Consider the following 16,122-nt stretch of genomic DNA (forward strand, 5'->3'; position numbering starts at 1 on the left):
AGGGACTGCTCAAAGTGCCCTGAGGGGAAATACCATCACTTTTCCTCAAAATATTGCCAAAGTTGCTGAAAGATTACCTGCTAACATGGGAATCTTGGTAGATCATTTAAAAGTTGTTTTCATTGGGAGTGGTGCGCCTTCAAGAGACATGCTTAAAAAGATCTTCACTGTTAGAAGGAGGAAAGTGTATGAAGCATTGTATTTCCTTATTGCCAACCATCCTCTTTACGCAAATGTTACGATGTCCCAAGAAAATTTACCGGAAGATGATATTCCCGACGAGCTTTTTGCTACGCTAACGTTACAAGAAGATCCAGATGATGAAGATGGAAAAGAGCATGCTAATTACACTCCTCAAACGACCTTGACAAATGTTGGAGACGAGGAGACTGTTGTAATGGAGTCTTCAGGTATTATTGATTTGGATGGTTCTTCGGTTGACTCTCATGACAAGATGAGTTCTGCCTTGCACACGTTACAGGGTACTGTTTTTGTTCCACATGGATCTATTCCAACAACTGATTACAATAACCCTTCACTTTGGATTGGTGCATATCCATGGTTGTTCCCCTATGGAAAAGGGGGACCTGAATGTGAAAGAAGATCTCCAGTCAGCTTACGAACATACGTCAAACATTTGCTTTCGATCAAGGATAGGAAGTTTTGTATGGATCCTTCTTTCAAATTCCACGTGTTCAATGTTCTGCAGAAGCGAGATGTATCTCTACACACTACCCTTCTCATTAAAAGACCATCTTTCCGTTCTTCAGCACAAAGTATTGATAGACTTACCCATCAAGATTTGGTCAAAATATTGCAGGCTGCAGAAAAGAAGTCACCTGTTAGAGATCCTAACCTGAGAGCTCTTATGAAGAATCTTACTTCAGCTGGTAAACATATCCGCGGCTCTCCCTATTGTAAGCAAAGTTATCGGAAGGAGATTTTTGGACTGATGATTAAATTTGGTATGCCACCTTTATGGATAACGATCAGCCCAGCTGTTGTTCATTCTCCGATTTTTCTTCGTTTGGCTGGATATGAAATAGACTTGACTAGAATATCTCTTGCAGATATACCGTCAGCTGTTGAAAGAGCAAAGATAGTAGCCAGTGATCCTGTGGCTGCTGCAAAATTTTTTAACCTTGTTATAGACTCGTTTACATCATATCTTCTTGGATACAAACAACCTGATGGAGGAATATTTGGACATCCATCTGCTTTCTATGGTTGTATAGAGGAACAGGGGACAGGGACTCTTCATATACACATGCTAGTTTGGTTAAATGGTTTTAAAACAATTACTGACCTTGAGATTGAACTGAACAATGAAACATTTAAGAGCGACCTCATTAGTTACTTAGAAGACATAATCAAACAAGGATATCTTGGTGGCGTAGAATCTGTTCCAGAAGTTAATGTCTCTGAGATATCTTCGAAACGACCAATTGATCCTTCGCTTGAAAGCTTCGAGGAAACTTTAAACAAAGATGTCAATCAGCTGGTAAAAGTTGCGAATACTCATCGGCACTCATTCACATGTTATAAGTACAGGAAAACACGTGAATGCAGATTTGGTTTTCCACGCGAAATTCATCCTGAAACAGTCATCAGTGATGAAGAAATCAAGATGAAGCGAACGAATGCTTCCATCAATAACTTCAACCCAATCATCATGACTTCAGTTAGAAGTAATCATGACATCAAGTTCATCCCAAGCGGCAAAGACGGAAAGGCTTGTGTTTTCTACATGACTGACTATGCCACCAAATCACAGTTGTCAACGCACCAAATGTTGCCTCTCATTGCTGCGTCAAAGAAAGTAGTCGAATCTTCAAGCCCGGAGTCAAACATTTTACAAAGATCGAAGAAATTGATAACCAAATGCCTAAATAGGATAACCACTGAAGTAGAAGTTTCTGGCTCTCATGTTTCACATTTTTTACTTGGTCATTCTGACAAAAAGACCTCTCATACCTTCGTCAAGTTAAACCTGCACACAGCATTAGCTTGGATCAATGACGAAATAAGAAAATATGATGATTTGTTGAATGAAAATGATTCCAGCGACGATGAAATTGACGAAGATGTTGACCAAACCACAGGATATTCAATTTTAAACGGAAACAATGGCTTAGTACTTGTAAACCAGATGACTGACTATATAAATAGGGGGGAGCAATTATTCCACATGTCACTGTATGAATACTGTGCAACTATCTACAAAACAAATCTAACTAGTGAGGAAAGGAAGAAGCTGTCACAAAGTAACTCAGGAGTTAAAACAAGAAAGGCGGGACGCAAGCCTCAGCCGAGATATCTGTTTAAGGAATCCCACCCTCAGTCAGAGACTCACGTTCAAGTCACTAGAACAGATCCCCTTATCCCAGCATTATCATTCTTACCACCAAGTGAAGACAGTAACAATGAAAAATTCCAAATTTGTATGTTGGTTCTGTTCAAGCCTTTCCACGATTTTTCGAGTTTGTTTAACGGTATTAGCTGGGATGATACGTATGAAAACACTGATTTTGAAACAAATGGTCTCCATATAAAAAACATCCAAGAAATGCATGTTGGTCTCAAAGAAAAGGATAATGCTCGTGACGCAGAATCAAATGATGACAATGAACAGTTGGGTACAGATCAAACAGGCCAGGAAGACGATGAAATCGATTTTGTTCTTGAAGATCTTAACAATAATGCTAACAACACTCAATTACAAGAAAACGACGTTGATACCTTAACCTCTCAAGCTTTGGACATCATAAAATCCAGCGGATGTCTAGAAATGTCTCAGCAAAGTCAACAATCAAATAATGGAATGAGTTCTTATTCATCATCTAGTATTAGTCAGTCCGCGCCTACTACAACTTATCAACAGCGCAAATGGCGAGTCGACATTCAATCACAAAGTGACCAAATTTTGCAAAGCATGATGCAATCCAATGATACAATCGAACAGACGTTTTCTGCAAACACAAATGCTGGGGAAAATGAAGCTATTCTCCGCCATGCACATACTTCTGAATATGATGAGATGTATTGCACTACTGAATTGGTGGACGAGGTAGACATAGACACCTTAGGCGCCAACATTGCCACAAGATTTTCATTAAATCGAAAGCAAAAGGTGGCATATGAATTAGCAGTTCAAAATGTTATCAAACGACATAAGAAGGAGGAAGTGAACCATCTAATGGCTTATGTTGGAGGTCAAGGAGGAACGGGAAAAAGCCAAATGATAAAAGCTATCGTCGCCTTTCACGAAGAATTAAACATCAAGTATCAACTTAGACTATGTGCTTTCACTGGTACTGCAGCTAAACACATTGGTGGCTGCACGATTACAAGTTTGGCTGGAACCAGCAATTGTAGCATCAGTTTTCTGGAAAAGAAATGGGCTGGTGTTCAGACAATCATTTTAGACGAAGTTTCAATGGTTGGATGTGCATTGCTAGCAAAGCTAAGTAGTAATGCAACTCGGGCGACACACGGAGATCCTAGCGTTCCTTTTGGCGGAATAGACATTATATATTTGGGAGATTTTATCCAATTCCCGCCAGTGTTTGATACGCCTTTGTATTGGGCATACAACAAAGAGAATTTGAGATCATCAACAAGGGAATCAGAAATCAAGAAACAGCTCGGAAGGTCAATCTGGAAGCAAGTCACCCACATAGTTTTACTTGATGAGCAAATGAGAGTCACTGACCAAAAATACCGGGACATATTGAACCGAATAAGAGAAGGTAAAGTTTCTTCTCATTAGCTATAAGAAAAGTGTTTTACTTAAATTTTGATAAAGGTTCTGCAGATAGATGTAAGGAACTTTTCGATACAGTTTGTTTTTTACGATTTGTTTTAGAAACTGTATGATACTCTGTTAAAGGTATAATTCACGCTGTTTTCCTATGTAACAGGGGAAATGTTTAATGTATTTGTTGTGTACATATGTCTTGTTCGTTCGCTTCTTAATTTTTATAATTTTCCCCATTAAGAAAAAAAGTCGCAACATTTTGCTTTTCCGTCGATATTATTGTTTCAGGTAAAAGTACAGTGGATGACTACTCCATCTTATCATCAAGAATAGTCGGCAACAATACAGAGCTGTTATCCTCTAAAAACCCTATCATCGTTCCTGGAAATGAACTTGTTCAAGAGATCAATAACCTATTTGTCAACCACCACTCTCAAACGTGCAACATTTTCATTTCCAAAGCAACAGACAAGATAAAAAAAGTGCCACTAGAAGAAAACGCAACATTGAAATCGCTTCCCAGCACGAGAACTGGTGGTCTACCGTTCCAATTGCCTCTCTTCATTGACATGCCTGTTATGTTAACGAAGAACATTTCAACAGAACTGGGTCTGACAAATGGAACAACTGGCGTCATTAAATCGATACCGTTAAAACCAGATTTAGAGAAAGGGCATCACGGAATCCATTTTTTAGAATCTAGCCCCGATTACGTCGTTGTCGAGTTTGATGACATTATCATGAATCCACTGGATGGATTAGCACCAAAACATGTACCTGTATTTGCAAAAGATGTTTCTTTTTCTATTACTGAAAAGGGGAAAAAGAGTTTAAGTATACAGCGTAAACATTTCCCCCTTGTCCCTGCATACAGTTGCACTGCGCATAAAAGTCAAGGACAAACTCTTGATTCTGTCGTGGTTGATTTGGTTCCACCTAAAGGAATGAAAAATATTGATCTTAGTTTTGTTTATGTTCCTCTGAGTAGAATCCGATCATTGAAGGATTTGACAATACTCAGGCCATTTGACTCCTCGATTCTTTCAAAACCCATTAACTCGGATTGTATGGATATGATGAATAATTTTAGAGACAGAGATATTTGTAAAGATTTATAATTCTGATACATAAAACTTTAAATTTTATTTCCCAATAAATATACAGAGTGTCCAAAAAGGTAAAGGGACTCAAAAGCGGTACGAAATTCTCAAAAGCTGCCTTGTTATTATGTTTTTGTCTGTTTTTTTTCTGTGTGACATTATTCATCAAACACAAAGTATGTGAAAATGGCATTTTTGCGGGACACTGTTTGTATAACTATAAAGCTGTGATATAAATTTAGAAAATTTCCATTTTAGGGTCTACTTAGAGAAAAGCTATCTTATATAAACAATTTTCTTTTTATGTTTACAATTGGGCCTACGAGTACATTTGTAAAGATTTATAATTTTTAGTTTGAAAAAAAGCAATAAAAAATTGTCGGATTTGGCTGAAATCTGGCACCCTTGTTCCTTGGGAAAATATTTTGGAATGATTTTTTTATTTTTAGAAAATTATCATTTTTGGGGCCTGGGACGAGTTTTTAGCCTAAACGAGGCTAAAAACCAAAATGCTATAATTTTTCTTAAGCCATTAAGTTTACAATTGGGCCTACGAATGATTTCAAAGATACTGAAGTTGAGCCAGTGCGGTTAGCACGTTCGACAGTAGGTATAGGGTCTAAGAAGGAAAAGTCCTTAAGTACCCGGGTACTTTTTGGGTTGGTATGGGGTCTAGAAGAGAAAAGTCCTTAAGTACCCGGGTACTTTTTGGGTGGGTATAGGGTCTAGAAGGGAAAAGTCATTAAGTACCCGGGTACTTATTTGGGTGGGTGGTATGAGTCAAAAATTTTTTTAGATAAGTACCCTCTCTAGGCTATGCTTTAGTACCCTGAAGCTTGACCCCCCCCCTGATCTCGTAAATAAATTTCAATGTGCAAAAACTAAACGAGATAGCGGTCGATAAACATAAAATGAGAGCACTATAGTGACTTGGGTTCTTGGCTGCTTGTGGTTACTTGGACGATACAAGGCCAGCGATACGAGTTTTCCTTCCTATTTTCCACTCCTACTTATCTTACTCAAAGCTTCCTCATGGACTAAACCCTCAGTCTCTTCCCGAACTACGGAAGTACATACCAAGTATGAGTATTTTGACAGGGAGAACCTTTGAGCTACCGTTTATCCGAAAGCCAGCAATAAACTAAAAATATTAATACAATTCAAAAACATTTATCTTTGTCGTTTGTTTGTTGTCTTTTCCTTAGCGCCACTGAACTTTCCGTTCGACCCGATTGACACGCTCTAATTAGAGCTAACTTTAGTTAGGTTAGGTTAATTTTAAGGAAGACAAATTAACGCCCGCAATACACCCTTCCGCCATCATGCTACGCACTCTAGAAGCCATTGCTCAAATCCCAGTATCACTATTTATACGGGAGTGAAACCACGCTTAGTCTTTCTTATTCTTGTGTTTTCAATTCCCCACCCTCCCTTCCCTTCCATACATGGAGTTAGGGAGGGACATGGTACTTGTATGCGCCAGTTTTTGCTTGCTTTTTTCTCTCTCTCATTTCAGGATGATTGGCGACGACGCCCACGTCCGACGACGAGGACGCACAAGCAGCAGCGCAGCTAGTCCCAGCCAGGTTTTTTCCCCAAAAGGTGTTTTTAGTCCAGGGACTAGTCTTTTTTGTCTTCTTTTGGGATGTATCACGCAATATGCTCTCCATTGGTGTGGGTCCCTTCGGAACCCCATACTCCTACCTAGTGGCTAGCTTATACAGTATCTACAGGCACATACATGTTAGGAGTAAAGGCTGTCCTCCTTACAGTCCACGCTCATAAGGTTGAGGAGTAAAGGCTGTCCTCCTTACAGTCCACGCTCATATGGCTGTCCTCCTTACAGTCCACGCTCATTTGACTGTCCTCCTTACAGTCCACGCTCATAAGGTTCAGGAGTAAAGGCTGTCCTCCTTACAGCCCACGCTCATAAGGTTAGGAGTAAAGGCTGTCTTCCTTACAGTCCACGCTCATATGGCTGTCCTCCTTACAGTCCTTCGACAGGCCGTCATCCTTACGGTCTTAGGCGCTTAAGTTAGGCCTCATATTGCATGGTACATCCCCAGCATCAGCCCCAAAGCGAACAATATTTCACATTTATTTCATTTCACAGATTTCGGCAAATTTCAATCATTTCAAGTTTACTACATTTTACTCATTTCGACAAATACACATTTCGGAACCTAATACACTTTTGTCATTTATTTGCCTCCCCAAAATCTTCACCTGTTTACACAGTTAACAACATTTCGATCCTCTGACGTAAAAATTAACCATCGTTCTTTCTTCTTTTGAAGTCTCGATTGACATTGACCAGTGATACCGGAAAAATAATGTTTAAAGCTTGCATTAGATTAATTTTTTTTTTTTTTTTTTTTTTTTTTTTTGATGATGAAACTGCACAGATGTTCAAGTGAGCCGAGGACGATAATGAAAAATGCTACCATTTTTATTTACACACGCTACACATGACAAACTTGTTCCCAAACCGTAAGGAAATCCGTTTCCAACTCCCTTCGTCCGTCGGAAACTTCATTTCCTTCCTATTTTCCACTCCTACTTATCTTACTCAAAGGGTTCAAAACACATTGAAATACACATATTTGTATTCTGAGCATTTGGTCTTTGGCTGGCGTGAACAGTGTATCTCGAGGGTTAAAAAGAAAGTTGATTGTCGAAGAAAAATAGATAGAGAAAAAATTTTTTTTATCTCATATCGACGCGATAATAATTTAAGGATACTTCAAAGTTAATTAGATTCCCAATTGGCGACTAATTGTTAACCTGTACTCGATAGAGTCTTTTATGTATGAATTTCTAGCCCTGTCGGACGCCCAACGACCATGTTTTGAAATCAGTCTTTCGTTGACGTTGTTTTGAGCGGCAGCAGATGCACCACCTGATCTAAGACTATGTAAACAAAATTTGCCTTTAATTTCAGACTCCTCCATTTTCTCTTTAAATATTTCCCTTGCTCTCGTGTAAGAAATTCCTTCGGATAAATGGATCTTGTGACCTTTTTTGATTTTAATCAATCTTGTAACTAAAAAACATTCAGGGTTGGATGCTAAGGATACGTTTGAAAGCGATAAAAATCTTTCTACTAAGTTCACGGGGCAAACTTTGGTGTTCTCATTTCTTGAAACGTAAATTGTATTACCATCACGATGCTGATCACTTTTGGAGATTTCTAGAAAAATTTCGAGGTGGGCTGATTTTATTGTTACGTCCTTCAACTGTACGGTTAATAGTTCATCTATTCTGCAGAAGCCCAAGGAGCAAATCAATAAAAAACGTAAGCTCATTAATGATTCTGAATCGAAAGTCTTAATTAAGTGTTTGAGGATTTCTGGCGTTATAGGTTCTTTAGGATCCTTCGGCTTCTTTTCACCTTCGTATGTCATACTTACGAATGGGTGGTCGGTAGGAGAGTATAGTCCGTTGACGTGATGACCCCATCTGATGCTGTAGAAGGCTGTTGTTAATGTACCACTCTTCTTCGAAGTTTTCAATACGAAGTTCAGGTAGATTGCTACGTAAAAGGGGTTTGCTGGAAATGGCATTATTTCTTCTTTATCTTTACGCCAATCCAACCAGTTTGACCATGCTCGTTGGTATTTCGATGTCGTTGACTTTGCTCATGCTGCAATAACTACGTCGGGAAGAGATACAGTGAGCTCTCTAATACTGTCGTCTTTCACGTTTGCAACGGTTGACCATATTGAGCCTAAAATATAAATTTGGAGAAAACCAAACGCAGAAGACTGGTTACTTTAGTTCTAAAAATTTTTCGATTTTCCTTAATTACTGAAAAGGAATTTCAATCGAAGAAAAAGAAAAATGATTTTCTGGCTGAAAGCCCTCCCTTTAGGAGTATCCACTTTATCGCCTAGATAAGCCCTTCCTTCACAGAAGTATCTACTTTACTGGCTAAACTAGCAGTTAGCTGAAGCTATAAATGCCCCGAAACCGCCGGAGTTAAACATTTATTGCCAGCCATTATAATTTGATAAGTAACATTTAGTTACGACGATAAAAGCCTTTTAAAACAACATTATGTTCTAAAGTTGAAATTAGATGTAAAGTCCTTTTCTTGGCTGTCATCCTTAAGAGCAAAATAAGGGGCCTTCTCTTTGACAGCTGAAACTATTCTTAGAGATTGATAAACGGGGGGGGGGTCCTAATAAGGTCCGGGGGGTTGGAAAATTTTCGAAAAATTAACAAGGGGGGCGTTTATTTGGAACGTAAGAGTAGGCATGTATTGTATTAAAATTAGTATTTTTCGTGTTAAAATATTATCGTTTAAAATGGAAAGAAGTCTCTATAAAAATATGCTTCCTGCTTTAAAATATTGATAAGTCCGTCTCAACACAATTCAATTTCCAACTACCACGTTGTGTGGTATGACATTTAAAATAGTTAAAGACCAAAAACACCAGTCTACTATCAGGGAAATAAGCATCATTGTATCAGCATCTTTGTGTATATCCGAAGTCAACAACATTTATAACGTTTAGGTTTTGTTGAATCTAACCTATTCGTAATCTGTTGTAGATAGAAATACAGCATTCATGTAGTTAATATATAACTGCTGTGAATTGATAACGTTAAGGTTTATTTGTTGAATGTAAATTATTCATAACCCGTTGTACTTGTTATCATGTAGTCGATATAAATAACTGATCTGAATTAATACACGCATCAGGAACATCAAGGAAAATGGTTGAACAAATAGCATCGAATTGACGTAACATGCTAGAGGTCAAATTGTGAAATAACGATACGAAGGTTGATTATTGAAATCATTTTCTCGTTTTGTTGATAAGCTTGAAAATGACCTAAAAACGGAGAAAAAATCAAATCATTTAAAATTGTTAAAAATGAGCCATTATGTCACTATAAACCTTTCTGCTAGATTAAGCCTGTTCAAAGGGATGTTTTGATTGATTCTGTACTTCACCTAAAAAGGCTCAAAATTTGAGAGGTGTAGCTTTGTTTGGGCGACTTTTGTTGCCATGTAACGTGAAAACAGTAGTACCACTATAACATAAGACATAACTCTACAAATTATACTGTTGCACTGAAAAAACACTCACGACAACTGAAATAACACTCTTACCTTTAGGAAGTGTCATGTAGAAGCATCATTGAATTGTGTTTGTGACATGTATTTCAAATCGAGCTTTAAATAGAAAAAAATCATTATTTACAATTTTGAAAATGTATTACCACCCACCCAGTCATTAAAAACGTTTAGTTCTCATCAATGTACACCCTTATCAAATCAATCTCGCCTCAGTTTCTAGTGCCAAACCGTTAATTTTCTGTTCTTCTAATTCTCTAAATTTAAAATTTTTCCTTTTCTTAATATCTTGTAATCGCTCTAATGTCATTGGCTCGATTATCATATCTTTTAGCTTTCTCACTCTTGAGATCCCAACATACGCTAAACCAATAAATCTTTCTGTATTTCCTAAATCAATCCATGCTTTATTCAAAGTTAATCCTTGAGACTTGTGAATAGTTATTGCCCAAGACAATCTCAAAGGTAGCTGTTGTCGCTCATGCGATGTACCGCGAAGGTCTGAAGAATTTGTTAAAGGAATAATCGGAACACAGCGAGGCTGGTCTTCGCATATACTTGGTCCTTTATAAAAAGAGTCAAATTGAACAATAACAGCTATAGGTAGATTTGGAGGAGAATCTCCTTCTTGATAAATAATATCTTTAACTATTCCCATTGACCCATTACAAAGTCCTTGGTCTGTCCAAAGGTTTCTAGTCAACATTACTCTTGCACCGATGCTTAAAAATACCTTAGGTTCTAATCCACCCATGTCGTCTGAAGAAAGTTTAGCTGATTCTTTATTACTGTGTCTTGCATTAATTTGTGCCACTGGGACATTTAAGCTCATCAATGCTTCATGGTTATCGGAAGCAACTTTCTCATTTGAAAAAGATAATTTCACAAACTCTTTTAAATTTAAATTATTAGTCAAATTGGCAGGTGTCCTAGATAAGAACATCTGCCAATCTTCCTCAGTTGAATCACCGTTTCTTAATCTCAATAAGGCAGCTTTGAATTTTACCTGCTCAAAATCATCACCTTTAGATCTTTCATTTACTGTCAGCTTTATCACAGTCGTAAACCTTCTATACATGCAAAAACCCAATGTACCAATTTCACTTCTAGGTTTCTTATGATACAATACTTCATCTCCAACAGGGGGTAATTGAGCAATGTCTCCTACCAAGATTATAGATATTCCACCAAAAGCTTTGTCTGATTCACCTGTTCCTTGTCTACACCGTTTATCTATCCATCCTAGCATATTTTGACCAACAACAGAATACTCATCAATAATCATATATCTAATTCCACTGAGTCTTTCTTGTAGTCGTAAGAGTGCAGGACCCTTCAAATCGTTTCGGTTTTTTCCTCTTATTGGAAGATTCAATAAAGAATGCAAAGTCTTACCATTAATATTAAATGCAGCTATTCCAAAGTAGGCTGATACAATACATTTCTCTTTCAGTAAAGCTCTAATGTTATTAATTAAGTAACTTTTTCCACTCCCTGCTAACCCGGTAATCATCATGAATAGCTGCACAGTAAAATCCTGGACTCTTAAAATAAGAAAAAAAATCTCAAAATAAGAGCATTTCTCTTAAAATAAGAGAAACACACTTGGGAGACTTTTAAGAGCACTGGCACTTACCAAGTGTATAGACAAGTGCAGAAAACTTACCAAGTGCTCACTTTTTAAGTGCATATCTCTTATAATAAGTGTGATATTTCAAGTGAATTTTTCTTTGATTCCCTTAAACTAAGTGCAAAAGTCTTGATTAGCTCAAAACTCTAATGTTTATTTTTTGCTTTAACGGACGTCCGAAACGTAGAACGATTAAAAGTAAACATTGTATGTTTTGAAATGCTGTTATTCAGCAAACATAGTCTTCTTGAAAATATAACTGTTATGAAAATTTAAAAAAATACAAGCCCTACCATTAAAAAAATCGGAAAAAGTAAATTACAATTGCTTGAAATTTTCTTTTTAGTATACTATGTAAATTATAAACGGATTACAAAGTATCGAAATAATGAGTATTATAAAGTCCATTTAGTGCCAAAAGGGAGAAAACCCTTTTTGAAAATCAAGATAGGAACAAAAATTAGGCGCTTACAAAGATTTCTAGGCTGAAACCGTAAAGATTTTCAAGTTTTATATTCACTAAAATACAGTTCATGCACTCATTTAAAAGAATATTATAAAACATCCCTGTAGTTGACAAATAACTTTTTCAAATATTCCAATTTTAGGTCAAAAGGTATGAGATTGAGGACTCTTAGATTTCGGTAATGTTTTTGAAAAGGTATGGGGACAATAAAAAAGGTTTCCAAACTCTGAGGGGGGGGGTGGTTAAAATTGAGCAATCAAATGACTCATAGGACACCATGTCTCGATCTAACACAGACAACTTGATGAATTTACATCGAGGAGTAAATACGAAAAAATCTTGCCCACTTTTCCAAAATAACCCCAAAAAATCTAAAAAGAAACAAAATCTTAAACTTCAGAAGTTTCCAGTAATCCCAAAAAATCCTTAAAACCCAAAAAAATACCAAAAATCTTTCGATCTCATAGTCTAATCTAAAAGACTGGCTCTTATGCAGACAAATCATTACATTATTGATAAAAACAAGAAATATTCACTGCATATTGACCAAAACGACTATCAAATTGTGTCTCAAATTACACATTATTAAACCCAGATATTTATCAATTACTTAAATTCGATGTAGTGATTATCATTGCTCGTGATATTTAAATTTAGTGTACTGTTTTGAGTTTCTCATAGTTTATTGATTTCCAAAGGGTGTTTGTTTCATTTTCATGATGTTTGTGTCCAGTATCTCTTGAGAACAAAACTGTTAATTAGAAATCCAGAAGAGGCTCGATAAGGATAATCATGCGTCATTCAGCGTCATTTCATAGTATAAGGTGTCTTGAGGAAAGGGTCAACCATATAGTTTTTCCTGAAAATGGAAGTAAAACATTTATTATAATTGAAACATTTTACTAACAGCCCAATGATTGGCTAGTTTGTATGATTTACGAAGTTAGGTTTAAAATGTCTTGTACAGTCACGGACAAAAGGTTTGTAGACTTCTGCAATATTTCTAAAATACTTAAATATTGATCAAAAACAAGTTCCCAAGAGGTTCTGGGTGCTTTCTTAACCCATCCAAAGCTGTTCATTCAAAGTCACCCACTACAGTCTAACCACAAGGGCTTGATTAACTGGCTTACACCAGTATCAAAACGCTGATTTTTTGCTTGTGGTTCCCTCAAAAGCAATGCAACGACTTCAAAAGTATTTTTCTTAACATCCCTCCCCTCTCAGACACATTGAAGTGTCATTTTGCTCTATTTCTCATTATTTTTCACTAAAATTTCATTTGTCTACAACCTTTTGTCCATGATTGTAGTGTACTGTACAGATGGGACATAAAATTTGGCAGCTCAGATCCAAGATACAAAATATGAAAAGTGTTTCTTTTGCTTACCATTAGTTCTTTCTGCCTGAAAGTAGAATCCATTATAGTGAGTTTTCTCTTGAACATCCCAACCTGAAGAAATGAAATTAAAACTTGTTTTCAGATTTTTTGAAATTTTGAGTGAAAATCCATGCACATGTCATTTAATAATCTATACTGTCCTTTTGCTTTCTTTTTAATGCAAAGAAACAATTTCCCAAGTGGATAGTACACACTTTAAAACAAACAGAAATGGGCCAGAAATAGAAAATAAATAGATAATAAATAGATTTATAAAAGTCATTAAATTTAATGGCAATGGAGAACCATGTTGAGTCTTTCATCTCTTACCATAACCACGGTCAGAGATAAGCAACTACTTCCCATAAAACACGGTCAGTATTATATGCATGAGAGATCAACAATGATAGAAATTAATTTGACTTTCCTCTTAACTAATATATTTAAATATTTTGACTAAAAGTTCATAATTTGTCTTTAACTTCTGATAAAAGAGAATCATGTTGAACCTTTCATCTCTTACCATAACCACGGTGAGAGATAAGTAACTACTTCCCATAAAACACGGTCAGTATTATATGCATGAGAGATCAACAATGATAGAAGTCAATTCACTTTCCTCTTAACTAATATATTTAAATATTTTGACTAAAAGTTCACAATTTGTCTTTAACTTCTGATAAAAGAGAATCATGTTGAACCTTTCATCTCTTACCATAACCACGGTCAGAGATAAGCAAGTACTTCCCATAAAACACGGTCAGTATTATATGCATGAGAGATCAACAATGATAGAAATTAATTTGACTTTCCTCTTAACTAATATATTTAAATATTTTGACTAAAAGTTCATCATTTGTTTTTAACTTCTGATAAAAGAGAATGATGTTGAACCTTTCATCTCTTACCATAACCACGGTCAGAGATAAACAAGTACTTCCCATAAAACACGGATATTTTTACCAAAAACTCATCATTTTTCTTTAACTTCTGATAAAAGAGAATCATGTCGAATCTTTCATCTCTTACCATAACCACAATCAGAGATAAGCAAATACTTCCCATAAAACACGGTCAGTATTGTTTGCAAGAAAGGATATATTTTCCAAATTTAAGAAGTGGAAAAAATGAAGAGTTTCATTTCCCTTCCCCAAATACAAATAAAGACCCAAGCTGGCCTGTGCACCTCATTTTGGGGCTTTTCTTAGCTACATTTGACATAGCTAGCTTTTAAAACAAAAACAAACAGACAAATCTGTGAAAAACTCTTCATAGATTCATAACTGAAAGCATCTCAAAGCAAAAAACCTACCTTAGAACAATTAAAGCAAAAGAGAAAAAAACATTACATATACTTGCCTTTTAAAGTTGTTGGCTTGTCAAGATTATTTATCATGGCTTCCTTCCAAGATGGCGACTGAATCTTTTCCCTCGTGTTTTGACTTCGGTTTTCCAATGTTTGCAAGTGGCGGATAATGGGCGGGAATTTTTACATTTATTGTTTGAAAATTTTGGTCAAAAAAGCTTGCAACTTAATTCCTAGATTCAAAGTATTGTTGATTAAGATATTCAGTAAGTTTTAAAAATGTTTTTAAAGAAATTTTGCTTTTGAAATCTTTTTGCCTTCTTTCCAAACATTTCCACCCTTGCTCAAAGTTCTGCAATATATCTTTTCTCTCTCTCTTTTTCAACGGTTCAACACGAAGAGAGCAAAATAGAATTTGCTTTTTTGTTAACAAAGCTAACTTACTCAATAGGAGCAATTATGGGTAAACAAGACTCTTTGTTTTTATTGTGAAAGTTTTTTATCATTATAAGAACATATCACTTAATTTAAGAGCATTTTTACTTGGTTCTTCGACTTATGCTTATATTGTACATAATCTCTTTATCTCTCCGCGTATTTTTTTTTGCACAAATGTCTTTTCCTTGTTTTAAGAAAACTTCCCTTATTTCCAGAGTGCGCAAATTTTAGTTTTTATATCTTTTCCTTATCAAGAGTGTTTCACTTGGAATAAGAAAGTTTCTCTTGAAAACTCTTAAATCTAGATGTATTCACTTATCAAGAAAACAGGATTTTACTGTGTGATCTCTCTGATTCATATCATGATCTAATAATATATCAAATGCTTTTCTTTGCGACTCATTAAGGGAGTCTACTTTTAGTTCAAACACTTGTTCAACTGGGTTCTCAGACATTTCGGCTTTTCTTTTGTCAAGCCAAGAAACCATATTTTCCAATCTGCTCTTCAGTGTAATTATTTCTACAAGACTGCCAATATTCTAAATCGTTATGAGATGGCTCATCTTGATTAATTTCGTTGTTATTCGCACATAAATCAGCTAAGTGCATCCATTCTTCACGTTCCCCTTCAACATTCTCTTCAAACTCATCAGTTTCTGACCTTTCAAAATATAATTCAGCATTATTAAATTCTCTTCTCCAATTAGGGACAACACTTTGACCTAAATCAGTTTGCAAAAACTCATTCCATTTTTAGCAAAACATATCAGTATCATTCTCACTTAAACCATCCCAAGCATCACTAATCCTGGTCCTCCATGGTTTGTATTTTAGCAGTTGGTATTTGCAAAATACATAAAAATTAGGTCCTTTTGGATCAAATGATGGTGTTGGGAAGGCTCTAACAATAACTGGCTTCTTACGTTTTTTCAAAACATCTTTTTGCACTGAATAGTTTGAA

The 16,122-nt window shown here is 36.0% G+C and overlaps 1 protein-coding gene and 1 long non-coding RNA gene across 2 annotated transcripts; both read right to left on the reverse strand.

The window, feature by feature from the left end:
• Positions 1-9,116: 9,116 nt before the first annotated feature.
• LOC136802063 (ATP-dependent DNA helicase PIF1-like) lies at positions 9,117-11,524 on the reverse strand. Its single transcript, XM_067058769.1, has 2 exons — positions 9,977-11,524; positions 9,117-9,695 (listed from the first exon to the last, which is right to left on the reverse strand). Exon 1 carries the CDS (start codon positions 11,454-11,456, stop codon positions 10,137-10,139), a length of 1,320 nt encoding a protein of 439 aa, XP_066914870.1. The 5' UTR covers positions 11,457-11,524; the 3' UTR covers positions 9,117-9,695; positions 9,977-10,136.
• Positions 11,525-11,803: 279 nt separating this feature from the next.
• On the reverse strand, positions 11,804-15,109 carry LOC136802061 (uncharacterized). Its single transcript, XR_010845948.1, has 3 exons — positions 14,777-15,109; positions 13,427-13,489; positions 11,804-12,895 (listed from the first exon to the last, which is right to left on the reverse strand). It is a non-coding gene; the product is annotated as an uncharacterized lncRNA (long non-coding RNA).
• Between the last annotated feature and the right edge of the window lie 1,013 nt (positions 15,110-16,122).

The sequence above is a fragment of the Clytia hemisphaerica genome, unplaced genomic scaffold (genome assembly GCF_902728285.1).
Source record: "Clytia hemisphaerica strain Z4C2 unplaced genomic scaffold, Clytia hemisphaerica genome assembly, whole genome shotgun sequence".
NCBI classification, from domain to species: Eukaryota; Metazoa; Cnidaria; class Hydrozoa; order Leptothecata; family Clytiidae; genus Clytia; species Clytia hemisphaerica.